General features: G+C 44.3%; 1 protein-coding gene across 2 annotated transcripts in view; it reads right to left on the bottom strand.

The window, feature by feature from the left end:
- Positions 1 to 23,448, bottom strand: part of MRTFB (myocardin related transcription factor B) — a 308,685-nt gene that overhangs the window by 150,527 nt on the left and 134,710 nt on the right. For both annotated transcript variants that reach the window (XM_030212476.1, XM_030212477.1), the window contains exon 3: positions 3,426 to 3,645. In XM_030212476.1, coding sequence (XP_030068336.1) covers positions 3,426 to 3,579 — 154 coding nt within the window. In that variant the 5' untranslated portion in view covers positions 3,580 to 3,645. The remainder of the gene's footprint in view (positions 1 to 3,425; positions 3,646 to 23,448) is intronic.

Below are 23,448 nucleotides of genomic sequence, written 5' to 3'. Positions count from 1 at the left end.
GGACTTTTGCGCAGTTTTACAGGTGTGTAATTGTTGTTCTTTTTATACCTACCACCAAAATATTATATCAAACCCTGATGGAAGTACATAAGTACATAAGTATTGCCATACTGGGAAAGACCAAAGGTCCATCGAGCCCAGCATCCTGTTTCCAACAGTGGCCAATCCAGGTCACAAATACCCGGCAAGATACCAAAAATTATGGGCTGCTCATGTCTTTGTCAGTGGGCACACTTACAAAATCAGCAAGGGATCAAATACTTATTTCCACCACTGTAAGTGCATTAGTGCATAACTGCACCGGGGGGGGGGGGGGGGGGGGTAGTACACATGGATGGGGATCAAAGTGGAGGTAGGGATCTGCAATGGTTGGATCAGCAGACCATTACATGAAGTCAGGTAGAAGGAAGGCTTTAATTGCACCAAAGAAATAACTAAGCCTGATGCGGCCATGTTTCTCCTACAAAGGCTGCTTCAGGGACACCGGCTAGAGAGGGGTGTCAGTCGATGCACACTTCCCTCTAGAATTAGCTCTCACTGGCAAATTGCTTTCAAGCTGCTCCTGTGGATTCCCTTGTTTTACACTGTGAGTTCAGCAGCCATATGCTGGGAATCCACAGGAGCAGCTTGAAGACAATTTGCCAGTGAGAGCTAATTCTAGAGGGAAGTGTGCATCGACTGACACCCCTCTCTAGTCTATGTCCCTGATGCAGCCTATGTAGGCGAAACGTGGCCACATCAGAATTAGTATATCTTTGGTGCAATGAACGCCTTCCTTCTACTCTTAACTTCGTATGGTGGTTTGCTGTTTTAATCTGCTGATTGGAGCATAGGTGAGACATGGGTGTGTCTCCCATTTATGCATGTTCCCCTGGATTCTATATATGGCCACTGAGTAGCACTCGTTAAATTGTTTGCATGGCCGATTTATGTGCACTACTCAATTAGTTAATGAGCCTATTATTTGTTGCCCACATTTTCCCACCTTTTTGCAGGCTCAATGCGGCTTACATAACACCATTATGCGATCACCAATTCTGGTATGAACAAAATGCAGAGTAAAGTTGTAGTAGGGTAAAGTTCATGTGTGACAAAAACATTTGGGGATCGTAAAGAGGAGGAAGGGTTTCGTTATTCCAGTATGGTTTTGGCTTTGTTGTGTTGCAGGGTTTAGTCATTTAGGTTGGATCATTAGGGTATGCTTTTATGAACAGGTTAGTTTTTAGTGCTTTCCGGAAGTTTAAGTGGTCATAAGTTGTTTTCATGGCGCTTGGTAATGCGTTCCATAGTCGCGTGCTTATATAGGAGAAGCTGGATGCATAGGTTGTTTTATATTTTAGACCTTTGCAACTTGGGTAGTGGAGATTTAGGTAAGTTCGTGATGATCTTGTAGTGTTTCTGGTTGGTAGGTCTATGAGGTCAGTCATGTATCCCGGCGCTTCACCATAGATAATTTTGTGTACCAGGGTGCAAATTTTGAACGCAATACGTTCTTTGATTGGGAGCCAATGCAATTTTTCTCTTAGGGGTTTGGTGTTGTCGAATCTCGTGTTGCCAAATATGAGCCTGGCTAAGACTAATTGGCAACAATTGCATCTTTTTAGGCATATTCTAAAAAGATGCGCACGTAAATTCCAGTGCACGTAGCCAAAAAGGGGGCGTAGCAATGGGATAAGTATGGGCATGTCGGGGGAATCAATCAAATCTACACGTGTGGTTATAGAATTCAGGGGAGCGCATCTAGATTTAGGTTCAGGCATTTACACCAGCTTTTCATTGGCATAAACGGCTGCGCCTAAATCAAGGCGCATCCACCTGATCTATGCGCTATTCTATAAACCACATCTGAATGTAGACGCGGCTTATAGAATACCGCTAGGTGTGTAAATCGGACGCACCTAGATTTTAGTCGCCATATATAGAATCTAGCCTATAATGTACAGAATATTGTTATGCACGTGACATGAAGCAAATAATTTCAAAATGGGTATAATAATTGTTTTCGGTACTACAATGTGACAACATTGATTCAACCTATAAAACCTTACACTATTATCCATACCTAGAGTTTATAGGGTCTTATAAACTGTATCCTTCAATTGCTTTTAATTCTTACTGATCTTACATTATCACCTCTTTCAAATTACTGTGTCAAAGATCCTGTATAATAGTTTGCACCTTCGTCTGAATGCCTGGGTTCGTAACACACTTCCCATTGGTCCGCCCTAGCGATGATGTCAGAGGGCGGATCAGTGAGAGGGAAGGGAAGCCAGCACCAGCCAGCCACAGAACGTTGGAGGTGAGTAGAGAATCACCCCCCTCCCTCCCTCCCCTGTATTCTCTCCGAGTTCCAGGGCCCCCTCTCTTCCTCCACCCTCTCCTCCGAGTTCCAGCCCCCTCCCCTCCGAGTTCCATGCCCCCTACTTCCCTCCCTTCCTCTCCTCCTCTCCAAGTTATAGGCCCCCCTCCCCTTTGAGTTGCAGGACCCCTCCCAGTTGCAGGATGCCCCCTCCCCTTCCAGTTGCAGCCCCCCCTCCCTCCAAGTTCCACGCCCCCGCGCCTCCCTCCCTTTCTCTCTCTCTCTCTCCTCTGAGTGCAAGCACGACCTGTCCTCCGGCAGCCCCTCGCCTTCCTGCGTGCCGGCTGTAATTTAAAAATTCTTACCTCGGAGTCCGGCGTCTGCAGTGAAGGCGAGCGGCGTTTCACACTGCCTTCCCATCTGCCTCAGCTCTGCCTCTGGTCCGGAAACAGGAAATGAGGGCGGGACCAGAAGCAGAGCTGAGACAGATGGGAAGGCAGTCTGAAGCGCCACTCACCTTCACTGCTGACGCTGGACCCCGAGGTAAGAATTTTTAAATTACTGCCGGCACTTAAGAAGGTGAGGGGCTGCCGGAGGACAGGTCGTGCTTGCACTCGGAGAGGGGAGAGAGGGAGGGAGGCGCGGGGGTCTGGAATTCGGAGGAGAAGGGGGACGTGGAACTCTGAGGAGAGGGGAGGAGGGTCCTGGAACTCGAAGGGGAGGGGGGTCCTGGAACTCGAAGGGAAGGGGTGCCTGGAACTTGGAGGTGAGTGAGGTTGGGAGGGAGGGGGGCATGGAACTCGGAGGGGAGGGGGCTGAAACTCGGAGGAGAGAGACAGAGGGAGGGAGGTAGGGAGGGAGGGGGCGTGGAACCTTGCTAGCACCCATTTCATTTCTGTCGGAAATGGGCCTCTTTTACTAGTATACCTATATATCCAAATTTTTTATCATAATGCATAACTCTTACTGTGTATCAGTAAGAGTGAGGAAGCGTCAGATGCTCTTTCACTCAGTACAATTAAAAACTTTCTGTGATGTTATTACATTCCTCATAGTAATGTTAACACTTCTGTGGGAAAAGTAAGAAGGCTGTTGGGATGCCAGTGAATTGTTGCCAGGTACTCACCATTCTTTCGTTCCTTGAGAGGGGGCAAGTTCTGACTGGGCTGCAACGATAATTCCTGAAATTCATGAGCAACTACTTCACTCTGAGGGTTGGGCGCAAGTCGTGTCTGCAGCCCGGACTTCTTCTCAGCATCCAGTGTCCCCCGGTGATCCATAGCAATTGGAAGAGGGCGGCCGGGGAAGATGAATAAAGTGGCTGAAATCACAGCACACTGGCAAAACTAGAAGAAAAATACAACAGATCGTTAGTATTCTCTCCTAAATTCACATGAACACAGGAGGTTGCAAAAAGGCAAGTAAATAAAATCTTAATTCAAATGAATCAATTGTTTAAGGCAAGAAATGTGACCTGATCAGGACAAATGCTGACAAGCACCAGAACCCAGGATCTGTTCTTCTTACTGACCTCCGGAGAGTTCAAGTGTTCATATACCTTTTTTGTCGGAAGAAAGCAGCAAAGTATCAGACCTTATGTGTATATTTTTAAGAATAGCTAAGAATCCTCATACATCCAATAGAAGACTCCTGAGGAAGGCCTTTTCAGGCTGAAACACGACTCGTGTCGAGTCACGGATGTTATAATAAAGCCAATTGTTTGGACGTGGTCTGCTGCTCTTTCCTTTGTCACCCTCGCTGTGTTTGACTTGTTTGCGTGACTGCAAGGGTTACTGTTCTTCTGTCTTTTTGCCGGGACATTTTTAAAAATCACATTTAAAGACAAATTTCAAGTGGGGAAAAGGAATAGCACTGGGGGTGGAATTAGGACGGGTCCAGTAAAGTAGGAATAGGGATTTCAGATTTGCCATCGCCATGAGCAGCAAACAATATTGAGTGAATTCTTTCAAAAAGGCAGTAAATAAATCCTAATAAATAAATAAATAATGGTATAGAATAGAAAAAGTAAATCTTCCCAACAAAAAACTCACTTTTAATTTAATTGTGTACTTTCATGTGTCTTTCTAAAATACTAGCATAAGCAGCAGAATTCACGCTTATGTTGCGTGTGAACACATTTACATCTGTTTGACAGCGTGTGCAAATATATATATATATATATATATATATATATATATAATTAATTTATAACATTTATACCCCACATTTTCCCACCCGTTGGCAGGCTCAATGTGGCTAACACCAGTCCGTAAAGGCAATCGCCAAACCGGTAAACAAACAAACGAACTATAGTAAGGTGAGGGGAAGGGAAGGGTAATAGAGTCCATCAGGTCCATAAATTAGTTGTATTCCAGGAATTATGGATTTAAGACGGGTCTAGTAGGGTAATTACGCCTTTCCAAATAAGCTGGTCTTAAGAGATTTTCTGAAGTTCAGATGATCATGAATAGTTTTCACAGATTTAGGTAATGCATTCCATAGTTGAGTGCTAATTTTATTTATTTATTTTTGTTACATTTGTACCCCGCACTTTCCTACTCATGGCAGGCTCAATGCAGCTTACATAGGGCAATGGAGGGTTAAGTGACTTGTCCAGAGTCACAAGGAGCTGCCTGTGCCTGAAGTGGGAATCGAACTCAGTTCCTCAGGACCAAAGTCCACCACCCTAACCACTAGGCCACTCCTCCACTGTTGCTACTATTTGAGATTCTACATGGAATGTTGCTATTCCACTAGCAACATTCCCCCATGTAGAAGTCGGCCCTTGCAGATCACCAATGTGGCCGCGCAGGCTTCTGCTTCCGTGAGTCTCGTACGTGCAGGACGTCAGACTCACAGAAACAGAAGCCTGCGCAGCCTTCTACATGGAATGTTGCTAGTGGAATAGCAACATTCCATGTAGAATCTCCAATAGTAGCAACATTCCAAGTAGAATCTCAAACAGTAGCAACAGAATCTCCAATAGTAGCAACATTCCATGTAGAATCTCCAATAGTATCTATTTTATTTTTGTTACATTTGTACCCTCAATGCGGCTTACACGGGGCAATGGAGGGTTAAGTGACTTGCCCAGAGTCACAAGGAGCTGCCTGTGCCTGAAGTGGGAATCAAACTCAGTTCCTCAGGACCAAAGTCCACCACCCTAACCACTAGGCCACTCCTCCACTCCACAATAAAGGAAAAGGTGGAAGCATAAGTGGATTTATACTTGAGACCATTACAGGTAGGATGATGGAGGTTTAAATATGAACTGGATGATCTGCAAGAATTCCTGGATGGCAGGTTGATAAGGGTATCCATGTAGCCTGGGGCTTCACCATAAAGACTTTTATGGACCATGGTGCAAATTTTAAAAGTAATTCGTTCCTTTACTGGAAGCCAGTGTAGTTTCTCACGAAGGGGTCTAGAACCGTCGAATTTTGATTTTCCATAGATTAATCTGGCTGCTGTGTTATGTGCCTAGATAAGTACAAGCAAAAATCAGTATATTTTATAATCTAACGGCCTAATATTTAAAGGATTGATGCTCCTAAATCGCGCTAGTGGTTCCTGGTGCGGCAAAACCAACAAAGCCCATTCACTTTGAATGAGCTTCGTCAGCATTGCCGCGTGGGAATCGCTAGCGTGGTTTGGTAAAAGAGAGAGTTATGCCCACAAATTGGCCTCTTTGAAAATATACTAGGGCTGAGTGAACAACTATATACTAAAAATTTCACTATTAAATTTAAGCGCATAAAAATTGAGTGGCAACTGGAGCAGATTTAAGGGTAAGTTTAAGGGCTTAGCACTGATTTTCAATCCTAGGCTCATAAATCTAGGCAAATAAATGTCAGGCCTAAATTTATAGTATAAAACAAAAAGTGAGGAGAGTGGATGAGGATACCAAAAAAATTTTTTATTCACATGAAAATTAAAAAATTTAAAAACCTGATGTACATAAGAATGACCCGACACGGCCGTGTTTCGGCCCTAAGGCCTGCCTCAGGGGTCTTTATAACCTCAGAGAATGTAGCTCAAAACGTGTACTCCAAGGGAAATAACGAAACAGAACTCTCTAAGATCTGTGTGTCTCCTCTCTTCTAAAGAATATATATAAAAAATATATATTAAAAAGCGAAACAAGCTTGTAAAACTCCTCTCCGAAGGGATGTCTGCAATTGTGAAATATATATATTTTTTCAATATATTTCACAATTGCAGACACACAGATCTTAGAGAGTTTTGTTTCGTTATTTCCCTTGGAGTACACGTTTTGAGCTACATTCTCTGAGGTTATAAAGACCCCTGAGGCAGGCCTTAGGGCCGAAACACGGCCATGTCGGGTCATTCTTATGTACATCAGGTTTTTAAATTTTTAATTTTCATGTGAATAAAAAATTTTTTGGTATCCTCATCCACTCTCCTCACTTTTTGTTTTATACTTCACGGTCTCGTGAGGGTTTTCACCTCCTTTTTTGGTTTTTGTTTAGGCCTAAATTTATAAGCATAACTTTTAAGCTCCTAAATTAATTTGAGTTTTCAGCTGAAAAAAAAAACATATGCTCATAAATTTGGCTGAAAATATTCTATCACTGATTAATTGGCATTCTTTTCTGACTTTATTTTAAGTCTGTAAACCACTTTGACCTACTGGTTTGGTACAGATGGTATAGTAACTTTTTAATACATTTAAGAGCATAAATTTAGGAGCGCAGTTTTTTTTAAATATCAGGCTGTATGGGAATAATTGTGAATTCTGTTTGAGCTCCACCCCTGCACATGCCTACCAGCCATTATTTGATTTGATTTTTTTAACGTCAATGTGTGTATTTTTATGCTGGTCAGAATGTATAATAGGTGGATATGGCCACATATGTGTGAAAATGACTTTATAAAATAACACCCCTCCCAAATGTATAATTCAGTAGAATAATGTGTAAACTGATGCAAGAGAGTCAGAAATTAAATAATAGATGCTTAAATATTCAGACTACAGTAGATATTGCTTAACCGTGTGTCCTTGGGGGTATTCAGCATACCCTTTTTAAAATATGGGGTAATAATAGTTGGTTGGAATTTCATTTTCTTGATGGGAGGATTCCTAAACTATGTAATTGATTGTTCAAGAATGTGTTTCAGCTGTTGGGCAGCTGCTAAGCAGCACCCTGAGCAGAACCTACAAATCTCTGACTGTTTATTTTGGGTTAACGATACAAAGATGGAAATGACAATGAGGCTGGTGGAGCTTTATAGACCAATCAATTTATTGAGGCAAGAACTTTCATGCACAGGAGTCCCCTTAGTTAGGTCAAACAAACTCAGGAAGAGCAAGCTGAACACCAGTACAGATCTAATCCTATGAACACGACAAACTCCTATTGAATCTTCCCTGTAATATTGACCACCCCTGGCTCTTTCAGTTCATTCTGAAGCTCCTGATACTGCAGAGAAAGCCCAGCCTTTTGCACAAACCTCACCCTGCGTTTTCTCTTTCATCTCCGCTTTCTTTTAGAAAATGCACATCGTCAAGCTCGTGTGCTACTGTTCTCCCTGTCATTTCGCTTTTCCCAAAATGCCCACGCATTTCTTCAGAATGAAGCAACGGGTTGCTGTAGCAACTCATGCCGCTCTTTCCCAGGGTGGGGTAGGGATGGGAGGGGGCAAGGAAGTGAAGAATTCACCTTAAAGGATGTAATTTAATTCTTGCTCACAGTGGAAAATGCAGAAGACCTGCATGACTCCTTCTAATGTGTTTTAAATTGAGAATGGATATTTTTTTTCTCTCTCAATATATTTCTGACTACTGTTATCCATAAGCTGGGAGATTCTATATGTGGCGACTAAAGTTACGTGTACTGCCAATTTGCGTGTGCGACTTAATTGATTAATGAGCCAAACGGCGTCAATAATAAGCTGTTAACAACCAATTATTAGTATCAATTGGCCTTAATTGGGATTTATCCACGGATCATATTCTATAATCTTCTGCATGTAAATTCAAGGGGGCGTGGCCAGAGGTATTCTAGAATTTACACACATTGCTACAGAATAGACCCCATCAGCAACTAATTTAGGTGCTGACATTTTACACTGGCTTTCAGCAGGTGTAACAGCTGTCACCTTAAGTTAGTCGCCATTTATGCGCTTACCCTGATTCTGTAAAGGTCGCCAAAAATTGTGCTCATAAATTTAGATGAGTTCCAGATTTGCGTGTGCAATTTAATTGAACATGCCAATTAATGCCGATAATTAGCTTTTTAACAAGCAATTATTGGCACTAATTAGATTTAAATGGGACCAATGCGCGTAAATTCCTGTGTCTAAAATGTACATGCGTTCCAAAAAAGGGGGCATGGAAATGGGAGGGTCATGGGCATTTCGGGGTAATTACAGAAAAATGGTGCTCCACAAGTAAATTTAGGCGTGGGTATTTGCACCATGTTTTTGTTACTGCAAATGGCAGCCCCTAAATTTACACGTGAAATCTCTGCTTAAGCATGCATTCTATAAACCGCACCAAGCGTTAGGCACGGCTTACAGAATTCTGCTTAAGCGGGAATTTTCAACACCGATTTTTAGGCGCCATTTATAGAATCTAGGCCAAGGGGTGTAAAATCATATAAAAGCAACTAGATTACCAAACAACAGTTCCCCCCCCCAAAAGAAGTAAGCAGTCACAGAGCTGGTGCACAGTAAAACTATGATATCACCGGTCCTGCAGCACCTCATGGCTCAACTTAAAGGTGATGTTGCAACATGCTGGCTCACACACTAGTGCCCAGTGGTAGTATAAAGGAATATTTAAAAAAACAAACAAACAATTCTTTACATATAGTTTCTCTTTTTCTCTCCCTTACCAAAGGGCCTTCTTTTGCCTTTGGCTGAAAAATGGAAATTAGCCCTTTAAAAACTTAAAAAGCAGTTTTCTTACAAACCATTGGCACGTCTGCAGCATGTGGGTCAAGTAACCCTGCAGCAATGTGGGAATTAGATGAGACACGTTCTTGAGCTCAAGGTCAGGAAGCTACTCAAAGAGCAGTGACCCGCTGTACGAAACGTCAGAAACTGTTTATGTTTGGGGGACACAGCATCCCCTCCTAACTAGGGGCCTCTAACTGGACACAGCTGGATCTGGCAGACAGAAGTGCAGACCTTATGCTTGCATGTTTGCTTTGGCAAGTTTTAACCCTTTCCTTGTCAAATCATGTATGGAGCTCATTCACCCTCTTTGACTTAGTGTTGCACTGCTATGGTTGAACACATCGGTCATGCTAAATGCTCCTTAACACAAACCACATCTGCAGACTCAGCAGATTATTATGTAAACTAACAAACTGGGTATCTCAACACAGAAAAGAGAAAACTGGATTATCACTAGGCAGCCAAAACTGCAAAAGAGGCATAAAAAGCCAGCTGCAGAGATGCCGAAACACCCAAATCAAGTAGGGAATGTTAGCACAGTTTTGGATTTCTAGCAACCCCATTCTTAGGCATTCTGGTAACTACAGTGCTGATTTCAAAAGGATTTGTGAACTCACCCCACTGTTTCACTGGTCAAAGTAATGCAGATAACAATACCACATAAATCACCTATGGGCAGATGATTAAAAGCCATTCACTGTTCCAAACAGCGCTCTAAAAATTGTACTGGAACCGCGCGGGCCTTTACCGTCCCTATGATCAGAGATAATAGCATGCAAATTTAAGCACTCAGGCACAATCCTCTCGCACTTGACTGACAGGTCTGGGCCAGTGGCGTAGTCAGACGGCCAATTTTGGGTGGGCCTGAGCCCAAAGTGGGTGGGCACAAAATTTTCTCTCTGTCTCTGCCCCCTTCCTCCCGCAGCACGTTTCAAAGGGTTGCTGGCAGCATGTAAGAGAGAGAATTGCTGCACTGCTGATGATGACCCAGAAGCCTTCCCTCTGCTGCGCGTTCCTCCCAGGAAATTACTTCATAGTTGGGGGGAAGACATGGCAGAGGGAAGGATTTCAGGTGACACTCAGCCAGCAGTAGTGATTCTTACACGCTGCCAGCAACCCTTTCAACCGGCGCAGCAGAAGAGACAAGGCAGCTTCAGTCCCTGCATTTTTTTCTTTGATCGTCACCAGCAGCGCTGCCATTCACACAGGCAGCTTCGCTCCCTTCTGCAGCATCCATCCGGCCCACTCTGATGCACTTCCTGTGTACATAGGGCCAGATGGACGCGGCAAAGGGGGGCGGAGCCGCCTGTGTGAATGGCAGCGCTGCCGGCGACGATTGAAGAAAAGAATGCAGCGCTGGCGGGGAGGACAATGAATTTCTGCGAGCGACATGGGCGGGCCTGGACGGAAAGTGGGTGGGCCTGGGCCCAGGCCCACCCGTGGCTACGCCCCTGGTCTGGGCTGTCAAAAGTCTAGACCTTTCAAACACAGGGGCTGGAGGTCCATGGGACCACCAGACCCCAACTACCCCCACCCTGAGCCAAGCGAAACGGGGGCTAGAGGTCCAGCAGTACTCTGGTCCCCTTACCCCCCCCCAACACAAGTTTGGGGAGGCTGGAGATCCACAGCAGCCCGGCGCTATGTCCCAGACTTCCACTACTAGCGTCTTCATATCCGGTGCTACAAAAATATATTTATTTTTGTAGTGCTGGAGTGTACCCGGTGGTAATCACTGCCTGGTTACTGCTGGGTTAGAGCTTAACCAACTGCTGTTGGAATTACAAAATGAAGGTTCTTTACAACAGTTTAAGAAAAAATTGAAAACATTTTTTTTCAGCAGGCTTTTGGGGTGTCAGATTGATGGTTAGTAGTATTGGCGGGAACCTACAGAGATAATGAGATACCGAGATAATGACAGGATGTATTGTATTGAGAATGTTTCTTGTTGGAGTGAATGTTTTTTTGAGTGTAATCTTTCCTATTATAAAGTGACATTCTTTTCAGAAGTTTTACTGTTTTAAATTGTAAACCACTCTGATTTTTTTGTTAAGAAGCATGGTATAGCAAGTATTATAAACTATTTTAAATGATTTAATATTCAGTCTGCTAACTGGCAAAGTAAGTGGATGAAGCTAGGACCTCAGAAGCTTAGCTGAAATTGGGTGGCGGAGCAGGTGGGGGGAAGAGGGGTTGGTGGTTGGGAAGGCTAGGATAGGGGAGGGCAGACTTATACGGTCTGTACCAGAGCCGGTGATGGGAGACGGGACTGGTGGTTGGGAGGCGGGAAATACTGCTGGGCAGCCTTATACGGTCTGTGCCCTGAAAAAGACAGGTACAAATTCAAGATATGAGTTTATCTTGGGCAGACTAGATGGACCATGCAGGTCTTTTTCTGCCGTCATCTACTATGTTATGTTACTATGTTAGGACAGCAAGAAGGTTGGTCTAACTTTATGTGCCAAGTTAACCGGGCACTGTTCTGAATATTGGTCGGTGTCCACTTCACTTCTGGGTTTTTGCCTGGGCATTGAATATCTGGGGGTAATTCGGCCCACGGCTGTGAGCGGCTTACTGCTATGGGCTAAATATCAGGCCTTTATTTTCTAGTTAGGAGATACTGTATTTCAAGGTGCTCTTGAATGCTTCCAATACTATTGTATTATCTAAGGCCCCTGTTTACTAAGGTGCAGTAGCATTTTTAGCACGCACTAAAAATTAGCATATGCTAATGCTAGAGACACCTGTATATTCCTATGGGTGTCTCTAGTGTTAACGCACGCTAAAAATGCTAGCGCACCTAAGTGTTGTTACATTTCCAGAAGAATGTGCGTTGAGAATGAATAAGAAGTCAGAGGCAAATACCACCCACACACTGCTCTCTTCTCTCACACAGTAAGTCAGAACTCTAAGGTAAATGTTTTTTGTATGATCTTTTTGTGTGTGGGTTGTTTTTTTTTTTTTTCATATTTTGGAATTCCTATGCACAATGGATCTTGTTATCATTTTGAAACTGATATAAACAAAATGCTGTGCATGACCATCACCACCACTGGCCCAGTCGTATTAGCGTAATTGGGTGGGGGTCAAAGGGCTGCTCTAGGCAGCAGTTACTTATCCTCAGGTCCTTGCAGAGTTTGGCCTCCTCATCAACCAGCTACTCATTCTGCCTCTGTCCACCAGGTCTCCCAATCTTTTGGTGGTGAGGCTTGGCCTCTCAGCCACCCTATGACTTCTTTTACTGCAGCCAATTCCTCCCGGTTTTCAAGTGGTGGTGAAGCGAAGGGTGACTAAAATGATAGCGGGGATGGGACGATTTCCCTATGAAGAAAGACTAAGGAGGCTAGGGCTTTTCAGCTTGGAGAAGAGACAGCTGAGGGGAGACATGATAGAGGTATATAAAATAATGAGTGGAGTGGAACAGGTGGCTGTGAAGCGTCTGTTCACGCTTTCCAAAAATACTAGGCGAGGGGGCATGCGATGAAACTACAGTGTAGTAAATTTAAAACAAATTGGAGAAAATGTTTCTTCACCCAACGTGTAATTAAACTCTGGAATTCGTTGCCGGAGAACGTGGTGAAGGCAGTTAGCTTGGCAGAGTTTAAAAAGGGGTTAAACGGTTTCCTAAAGGACAAGTCCATAAACCGCTACTAAATGGACTTGGGAAAAATCCACAATTCCAGGAATAACGTATAGAATGTTTGTACGTTTGGGAAGCTTGCCAGGTGCCCTTGACCTGGATTGGCCGCTGTTGTGAACAGGATGCTGGGCTCGATGGACCCTTGGTCTTTTCCCAGTGTGGCATTACTTATGTACTTGGTCTCCCCACCAACCCATTTCACCTGCTGCTTCCAGCTACTAGTCCTCCTAATCTCTGGGGGGATGGAGGCTTCCTAAAGGAAATAGCCATAGACCATTATTAAATTGACTTGGGGAAAATCCACTGCTGGGCTAAGCAGCATAAAATGTATTGAACTTTTTCGGGACCTTGACAGGTATTTGTGACCTGGATTGGCCACTGTTGGAAACAGGATGCTGGGCTTGATGGACCATTGGTCTGTCCCAGTGTGGCAATACTTATGTACTTAAGTGGCAGGCCCTGGCCTCCCTGTCACCTCAAAGCTCCTTCCCTCCTCTTATGAGCCCCCACTTACATGTTTGTGTATATGTGCATGCATATTTGTACGGATGAATGAACTCTTGACGATAGACATGATTGTCTGTTGCAAAATGCATTTAAATACCTAAAACAGAAATGTAACTCAGAGATAAACGAAGTTGTAATCATTTTTCATCTTGTTGTGCTGACAAGACAGCCGGAAGTATACAATAGCTCCCCGGAGTTCCTTAACGTTAACTTACAAGCAGTAAAGCAACATCTTCCAGCGCTTAACTGTGAGGGCAATGGTTCTGTCAGTTATTAAGATGCATGCACACAAAAAAGCAGCATGTTATCAGAGTGACGCTCAGCACAATGAGCTCCTTATTTACCGTTCAATGAACAATTTCGCACCAATGAAGAGAACTGATCCGACTCGAGAAAAAGATGAAACATGTTCCCGTCCTAAAAATGCTTTATATCTAGATTGTGAAAATGCAGCCCTGGAACACTGCAAACAAGCCAGGTTTTCAGTGTATCCCTAATGAATCTGCATGAATATATTTGCATGCACTGCTTCCATTATATGCAAACATATCCATGAATATTCATTAGGAAGCCCATTCTAAAAACCAGAATGGTTTGCAGTTCTGCTTTATACCATCCTGTTTAGAGCGTTGCATGGGGACAGAAATCTAACCCGTCCCCACTGCAAGTAATCTCCTCCATCCCAGCCCCACCCCCGGCAAGCCCAGCCCCTGCCGCACCGCAGTCACCTTGCTCCCCCCCCCCCATGAAAGAGATCTGCATGAAATATTTATTTTTACTATTCTGACTTATGAAAACCACTTGTCCATGAAACATGCTCAAAACAGAATAATCCATTTGTACAAAAGAGATGAGGTGAAGATGTGATTCCACAGGCCCCAATGAAAGGAGAGTTTAATTTTACTTCCAATCTTTATACCACCGGGCTTCCTGAGGCTGATTACAACAGTTAAGATGACCCCATCAGTAAACAGGATAACATCACTGAAATTTGGCCATGTATTACTGTATTGTATAGAGCAGTGTAGAAAAATGAGCACAAAGTACAGCCTTTATTAATGCTGTTTCTACTAGCTACAAGAATTTTTGAAGCTGTTTTAGTGATATTCATATTTATATCTGCATATGGGAAGCTTTCAAATAAATTAAAAAGCTGTCAAATAAGTTTAAAAAAATCTTTTGTCCTTCACCTTTAAGGCACTGCCTATCCAACTGGAACAACGTTTGACTTTTTACAGATGGACCATGCAGAGACAGTCCCTTACTTCTAATAATCTTTGCTTTCAATAGCATTTGCTATTATTTTGGGTGAACCAGTGTGGCGGCAATCTCCGCCTACTGGTTTCAACCCATATAATGGGCTAGATAGCCTCGTACCGTCTCCTGTTCTCAATCTAACCTCCTTGCCCCTTACCAATCTTTTTTCCCTCCTCCCTGTACCCACACTCCCACACTTTTAAGGCCCCCTCTCTCCCACCCACGTACACGAGTGCATCCACCTTCCCTCCAGCCCTGAGTGCCCTCCCCGCACATACCTCAAGGAACCCTGGTGGTCTAGTGGCTTCTTTGGGGCAGGAAAGATCCCCACTCTTTCCAGTCCGCTGCCACTGATGATCCTCTTCTGCCACCACTTGTTTAAAATGGCTGCCAAGAAGGGCACCCTGCAGCTCAGGGGAGGAAAAGCAAAGCTTGGTTCGATTGTACGGTTCTGCGGGAACCCTGCAGGACCTTCCCTGTGGACCTGGAGGGGATCTACAATATCCCCGTTCCCGTGCAGTCTACTGAGAATTGGTCCTAGTCTACCGAACATTGATTCCCATTAGCATTTGTATTCTGTGGTCCTACCCCCTAGCCTTTCATCCGTAAACACAGAAATAATTGTTAAGCAGTTCAGCTTTATCCTTATCAGCTTCTACGGTCTGTGCCCTGAGAATAGCAAGGACAAATCAAACTCAGGTACCGTATACAAATAAATATCACATACCATGTAAATGAGTTTATCTTGTTGGGCAGACTGGATGGACCGTTCAGGTCTTTATCTGCCGTCATTTACTATGTTACTATGTTATGTTACATATTCCTACCCTTCACCCTTGCGCCTTCCCTATGCCATTTTGGCACTTCCTCCTTTCACTTACATATCTAAAAAATATTTCTAGTCCCCCAGTTTTACACTACTGGCTAACTTTTCTTCCATTTGTATCTTTGCTTTCCTGACAGCTTTTCCAGCTTCTCTTAGCTTTTCTAGGTATTTTTGCCTGTCTTCGTCTTTCTGCGTCGTCTTGTAACTTATGAAGGCTAACCTTTTTTTTTCTCTTACCTTTTCAGCTACTACATTTGAGAACCAATGCGACTGTCTTTTCCTCTTACTTTTACATACTTCTCTAATATGAAGGTTGTGTATTTCAAAAAGAAGAGGAAGACCAAACTGACCTAGAGAAGCACACTCAAGAGGGATCTATGCACCAATCCCTGCAATTAGTGCAAGGCCATTTCCTTTAAATAAAAACCCAAAGAGGACCTTGGTGCACATCAAAAACACAAACCAACACTACCCCAGGCCCCCTTTTACTGCAGCTTAGTAAAAGGGGCCCTTAATGCAGCACTTTTACTTAAAAAAAAAAAGAAAAAATATATATTTTATTTATTTATTGCTTAATTGGGATTTATTAATCGCCTTTATGAAGAGATTCACTTATTACAGATCATGCATCAATATTGTCATTAGTGAGTGGTACTTGCTCAGAGCTAATATAGGAGCGATTACTGCCTCCTATTTAGGAGGCACTAAATGCTCCCATGTTAACTCTGTGTTAGCCAGTCAGCTGGATAATGCAGTAACATAACATAGTAAATGACGGCAGATAAAGACCTGTACGGTCCATCCAGTCTGCTCAACAAGATAAACTCATTTTACATGGTATGTGATACTTTATATGTATACCCAAGTTTCATTTGTCCTTGCCATTCTTAGGGCACAGACTGTAGAAGTCTGCCCAGCACTGTTCTTGTACTAAAAGTTCTGAACATTCTGGAATCCTAAAGAGTTACAAGATTCTGGAATCCCAATTAGTAGCAACATTCCATGTAGAACCCCAAAGAGTAACATAGTAACGTAGCAAAGGACGACAGATAAAGTTAATGCCCACTCTCCATTCGACACACCCCCTCAGAAAAATATATATTTTTTAAATCAGTTAACACGTGGGTTAGCATGTGCAAAGTCTCAAGTTTATTGAAAAACTTACTACCCCGCCTATTGAACAGATGTCTAGGCGGCTTATAATCTAACGCTAGATGAAAAGGGGAGGAAGATTAATGTACAATCGAGTATTTTGCAAACAGGCAAAATACTGCAAAACTCTTTTAACGTATTTCTGCAGTAGCCTATTTGCGTGTCCTAACCGTGTTAAGGGCTTAACACCCTTTAGTAAAGGGACCTAATTACTTGTCTATAATTATAAAAACAGTATTTAAAACTAGAAAAGAAATAAAAAATCATATATGAAAAATACAGACCAATGCTTTCTGCTGATTTGGATGTGAAAGATATAAAAGCACAAACCAAATGGGAATCATGGCTGCATTTATTAAAACAGCTGTATTTTAAAATTTGTGTAAAGTAAACAACTTTACTTAGGCGAAACAGCTGCAAGATGTTTACTAACATTGGATTTTGCTCTTCTAAGAAATTAACCTCACCTTTTCTTCAAACTAAGAAAAAAAAAAAGAGCATGCTTCAAAATCTCATGACAGCATACATCCGGCCGGCAGGCAGCACTGAAATCTACTCCAGACCTCTTTAAATCTTAGGATGTCCAGAAACTAACTATACAAATGGCAAGTCTCCCAAACATGAATCAAGGAACAGGTATCAATATTTCAAGTGAAAACGACTATCTAACCCTCTGTGTGCTGAATTATTGGAAAACCAGGCCTTCTCATCTTTTCCAGCTGCCGCCTCTTGCCTCCTTCTCTCTTACAATCATAAGATTTATATGACCTCACTATAGTCACTTATTTGCTTTTGAAAATTTACTTATAGGTGGTGTATTGGATCCTATTCAATTATTGTGGGCTGGTGGAGGACTCCTGTATGTTTTTCTAGATAGTTATTATTTATTACTATTATTTCAAACCTAGGCGGAAGGAACCACCTCAGTTTCTTGAGGGAGATGGGGGGAGGGAAGGGGGGAACTTGTAAAATTTGATAACGAACTTTATCTGCTGTTATGGTATTGTGTGCGATTTGTGTTTGGCCATAAGGTCTTATTCCAAAGTTGGCTTTGATTCTTTTGACTTGCTATCAATAAAAATGTTGAAACATTACCACTATTTCAATCTCTAGGATATCTCTTTTTCTGTAGCGTATGGTATTATTTTGGACATGTTAAAAATGCTAGATGTTTTTTTCTGTTATTTTCTAGTGCAGGAAACAGCATGCACAAAACACAGGCGCCGGGTGCCTGGGCACCCCAGGTGGTAATGCTGTTTTCGCACATGCTACCCATGCAGAAGCCCTACTGCTGCTGGTATTCCTGTTACTTATTTCTGACCACCTTTCACCTATTCACATATATTTTTATTTAGTTGGTAATTTGTTTTTGTTTTTTTCTTTTGATTATTTTGTATATTGTTTTTTTTATTTTATTTCCATTTTGCTCACACCTTTTTCAGTAGTAGCTCAAGGTGAGTTACATTCAAGTACACTGGATATTTCTCTGTCCCAGGAGGGCTCACAATCTAAGTTGTATTTATTTATATATAATTTAGATTTTGCTCACACCTTTTTCAGTAGTAGCTCCAAGTGAGTTACATTCAGGTACTTTGGATATTTCTCTGTCCCAGGAGGGCTCACAATCTAAGTTTGTACCTGAGGAAATTTGAAGGGTTAAGTGACTTGCCCAAGATCACAAGGAGCAGCAGTGGGATTTAAACTGGCCACCTCTGGATTGCAAGGCTGGTGCTCTAACCACTAGGCCACTCCTCCACTCTTCCAACACTTGCTGGACTGAAGGACGCCTTGTGGGATGGATACAGGCTCTGATGCACAAAGCTTACCGTGCTGTAAACATTTGCTTTAGACTGGTTCTAGCCAGTCTAAAGCAAAGGTTATTTAGCTAGTAATGCACTGTAATTTTCTCACCTTATTTACTTAAGTTTCCATCATCTGCTGGTGGGTCGTGATCTAAATACTGTTGACATCCTTTTTTTGTTAAAAATGCACAATTTAACTCTTGCAGGGCATGAGCTTAAACCAAAGAAAAGCTCAGCCTATTTTCTGGGTTCATCTGTTTGCTTAGCAACAAGAAGATGTGCCAGCCTAGGTCTGACCTGCTTAACGTGCAGGTGCTGGACTGTTTATGTTAGCGAGCAAGTGCTGAGCTTCTGAACTCAAGAGGAGAGGAAGCAGCAGTGCTCATGTTCTGAAAGGCAGGAACTGTAGGACAGCTTCCTAATCTGGAAAACAAGTCACCAACCCGTTTCCTCTAGAGCAAATTATTTGTTTTAAGTATCTCTACAAATTTGAAACAAGTGAGAATATAAAGCACATCTTTTCTCATTAAAAGGCCCTTTTACAAAGCTGCAGCAATAACGTTCCTTGCACGGGTCTTTCCCATGTGTTAAAGCTACTTTTTGCCCTTCTCTGGAATATCACTGTCATTATCCCTGTCTCCTCAGCTCATAACCTTGAGGTCATCTTTGCCTCTTCTCTCTCTCTACATGTATTCAACCTACTGCTAAAACCTGCCATTTCTTTCTCTATATAAAACATTACCAAAATGTGTCCCTTCCTTTCTGAATACACCACCAAAATCATTCTCCACACTCTCATCACCTCCCACTTAGATTATTTCAACTTGCCCCTTACAGCAGTGGCGTAGCAGGGGCGGGGCAGTGGGGGCGGTCCGCCCCGGGTGCACACCGCTGGGGAGGGGGGGGGGGGGTGCCAGCTCCGCTGGTTCCCTGCTCCCTCTGCCCCGGAACAGGTTGCTTCCTGTTCCGGAGCAGAGGGAGCAGGGAACCAGCGGAACCAACACCCCCCCCCCCCCCACCGGCGTGCACACGGCAGGCAAGAATGCACTCGGGGGGGGGGGGCTTGGGTGATGTGCCGAGGGGGGGTTGATGCGCCAAGGGGGGGTGTCATGCTGCACCCAGGGGGGGGTGCGCAGCAGCGAACCGCCCAGGGTGGCAGCCGCCCTCGCTACGCCACTGCCTTACAGGAATCCCACTAAACCAGTACTTCTCAACCCAGTCCCTGCCACACCATGAGGTTTTCAGAATATACACAATGAATACGCATGAGATAGATTCACATGCCAAGGAGGCAGTGCATGCAAATCTATCTCATGTATATTTATTGTGGGGTATCCTGAAAACCTGATGGGACTAGGTGTGTCTCAAGGACTGGGTTGAGAAGCACTGCACTAACCAATCTCTCCTCCCTTCACTGTTCAGCTTCTGCTGCATGACTTATCTTACACTCACAAAACCCCTCTCAAGTCATTTCATTGGCTCCCTATCCGTTTCCGTACACTGTTCAAACTCCTCTTACTGACTTACAAGTGCATTCATTCTGCAGCTCCTCAGTATCTCTCCTTTTAAATCTCTCCCTATACCGCTTCCTGAGAACTCTGTTCATCAGGTAAGTCATGTTTACCTGTACCCTTCTCCTCCCCTGCCAACTCCAAACTTGTGGGCTGATGATCAGAAGCAAACGCAGGTGCTAGAGGCTGTTAGCGCCATACTAGCGCCTGTGTTTGTTACTGCCCCATGATCAGAGCCCCCGAGCATATGAAAAAATGCGCTCGCGGGCTCTGAACATAACTAGCAAGTAAATGTATGCAAAACAGGGCTCTTAGTGCAAGTGGCATGCAAATGTACGCTAAATGTATTCCTCCCCAATGACCAGCGCTGATGGAAGAGGATGGAGGCCACCTCCCTCCTCCAACGAAGGTAGGGGGTGGGGAAGAAGGCCACTGGACCACCATGTCGGGGGGGGGGGGGGGTCGACTTGCAGCTAACTGGGCCACCAGGGCTCTATTTGAGGGGATGCTAGAGGGGTTGAGGGGGCTACAGACCCACCAGATCTCCTGCCTGTGGGGGGGTTGACTCGCAGTCCACTGGGCCACCATGGCTCTATTTGAGGGGATGCTAGGAGGGGTTGGGGGGGCTGGAGATCCACTGGATCTCCAGCCCCTCTGAGCTTGTGTCGGGGAGGGGGGTCTCCGGGCCCTGTGTCACTTGGCAAGGGGTGGGGGTACTACTAGGTCATGCTGTATGGGGTCTGGTGGTCCCATGGGCCCCTAGCCCCTGTGTTTGACAGGTCTGGGCTTTTGACAGCCCAGACCTGTCAAACAAGTGTGGAAGGATTCCTCCCGCACTTTACCCTATGATCAGAGATAATAGTGTGCTTAAATTTGCATGCTAGTATCTTTGATCATAGGGGCGGTAAAGCCCCATGCTGTTCGGAACAGTGCGGGGTTTTCGATCATCTGCCCATTGGGGCCCTGTTTACTAAGCCGCGCTGGAGGCACGCTAACGATAGAGACACCCATTATATTCCTATAGGTGTCTCTAGCATTAGCGCACACTAATTTTTAGCGTGCCTACAGCGCAGCTTAGTAAACAGGGCCCTTGGTTCCTTTTATCTTGCTATGCCATGCTTGGAACGCACAGACTTCCTGAGTCAGTTTTCATGATCTGTCTCTGGCCCTATTCAAACCCAGGCTAAAATCTCACCTTTTTGAGGCCGCTTTTACTGTTCAGGCCCTTACTTACCTGTTCAATCCCTGTGTTGTTTTAATAATTTCCATAATAAATGTAATTCCCTAATCCCTTATTTGTCCTGTTTACTAGACAATGCACTGATAGCACTAACCTCTTCCCCTTCAAAAATAGAAAACAAAACAAACAACAAAAAACTAGCAATGTCAACACATCACATACATGGTACTTATCACATAGCATTTTCAGTATCCACATAATTGCTTTCATAAAGCAATATACATTAGGCACAGACCTGAGCTAGTTTCCATGGAAACAACTCTACCATAAGATTCAAAGCTAATTTAAGATGTGCGATTTATGAGTCTACAGAGCTAAAAAGCTGCCATGGTTGCATAACAGTCAGATGCTTCACACTCAGTTGTTCAATTAAGGCTCAATCCTGCCAAATTCAGGAGGCGGACAAGTAGGTTTCACTCCCACGGTTACCGCAGCGTTCAACTAATCTTCAGCGCAACCTTTTCTCTTGTTAGGAAATGGCACTCTCATATGTACTTTATCAGGCAGGGCCGCCGAGGGGGGGGGGCAGGGAGGACAAAATTTCCCGGGCCCGGTCCTCCAAGGGGGGCCCGGCGCCGGGGTCTCTCTCCTTCTCCTGCTCCCAGACCACTGGCGCTGCAGTCCGCGATCTCACCTGTTTGCCCTCAGCTCCGTCGACAGCCCCCTCCGTCCGCCACCGTGACCGGGCCCCCTGCATTCAAATCGGCAGCGCCTCACCTCCGTGTGAAAGTGTCAGATTGCCTCCCTTCGGGCCCTCCCTCACTGTGCCCCACCCTCATGGAAACAGGAAGTTACATCAGACGAGGGCGGGACACAGTGAGGGAAGACCCGAAGGGAGGCGATCTGCTGCTTTCACACAGAGGTGAGGCGCTGCCGATTTGAATGCAGGGGGCCCGGTCACGGTGGCGGACAGAGGGGGGCTGTCAACGGGGCTGGGGGTGGGCGGGTGGAGACTAGGGACTGCGGCGCTGGTGGCCTGAGAGCAGGAGAGGGAGGCAACAGTGGTAGGGATTGGGGGGGGCGGCGGGGGCCCTGGGGGCGGCCTTGCCAAGGGCCCGGCTCAGTGTCTCGGCGACCCTGTTACCAGGTGTATGGATTCGGTCTTCATGGTATAGCTCTTTAGCACTCCAGAGTTAAAAACACACGGGTTGTGTCTATAGACCTGCCAAGTCTCCTGCTTTCAGTGGGATACTCCCGCTTTTGCGGGTCATCTCTCGTACTCCCGCTGAGAAGCTGGGATCTCCCGCTGAGTGGCCTCCTCTTCCAGCAGCAGTAGGAAACACCTTCATAAAGCACCATATCTTGCTGCCGCTGATCCTATGATCTGAAGACACGTCTGCGTTCATGACCGCTTTACTCGGACAAACTTCTACTCATAGATGCTGGAACTAGAAGTGTCCTGATGTATAGGGAAACAGAGCTTTGTATTCTATATAGTCATACAGAGGATGTTGGTTGTGCTTTGATGCCACAAATCTTAGCTAATCTGTGATCTTCCCTCAACCCTGCACTGCCACGAAGGCCCCTTTTTGTCTGTTCTGGGCACTCTTGAAATCTTGGGCTCACACGAGGGTTTTCAGAATTCCCACTATAAAATTTGTTCCAAAGCCTCTGGCAAGAGCATGTTCCCTCTACAAGTACATGGGAATCAGATCACAAAAGAAATGTTTGGGAGATACTGTGTCCTCATGTATGCTGATAAAGATATGTTTTCTCAGAAGAGTTTGTTGACACAGAGAGATACAAGCTCATTAGGTCCTAGAAGGATTCTTTTCTTTAATAATGATATTTTCTCATATCTTTCTTTTTTAATCTGTGCACATTTTAGGCTTGCTTTTCTGAAGTAGGCTGTGAAAAGTGTAAGGCTGTTGATAGCTATTCTGCATGCTGTTTTATATTCTTTAATTTGTAATTACTTATTATTCTTTAATTTTTGTAGGGCTGCATTTTGATTAAAATTTGTAAGCGCGATTAGTTGTATGCTATTTTTCCCCCCACTGCAGCTCCCTGTGACTCTGGGCAGTTAGTGACTTGCCCAGAGCCACTGCCCAGAGCCACAAAGATCTCCAGTGGAAAATAAATAACATACCTTTAATCACGTGATTAAATTTTAATCAAAATGCAGCCCTAATACATTTCACTTGCTGTTAAGGGATGGTGTCAAAGGAGGTTGGTGGTTTTGTTAATTGTTCTCAATGACAAAGGCCGACTATTCCACAAACTAGGACCAACTACATAAAAAATTGATGACCAATATTCTTCCAGGGAACTCAGCAGGATGAAGGGCACATCCAAC

The sequence above is a fragment of the Microcaecilia unicolor genome, chromosome 8 (assembly GCF_901765095.1).
Source record: "Microcaecilia unicolor chromosome 8, aMicUni1.1, whole genome shotgun sequence".
Taxonomy (NCBI): Eukaryota; Metazoa; Chordata; class Amphibia; order Gymnophiona; family Siphonopidae; genus Microcaecilia; species Microcaecilia unicolor.
Note: the sequence above shows the minus strand (reverse complement) of the source record. Positions and strands in the feature narration are given on the sequence as shown.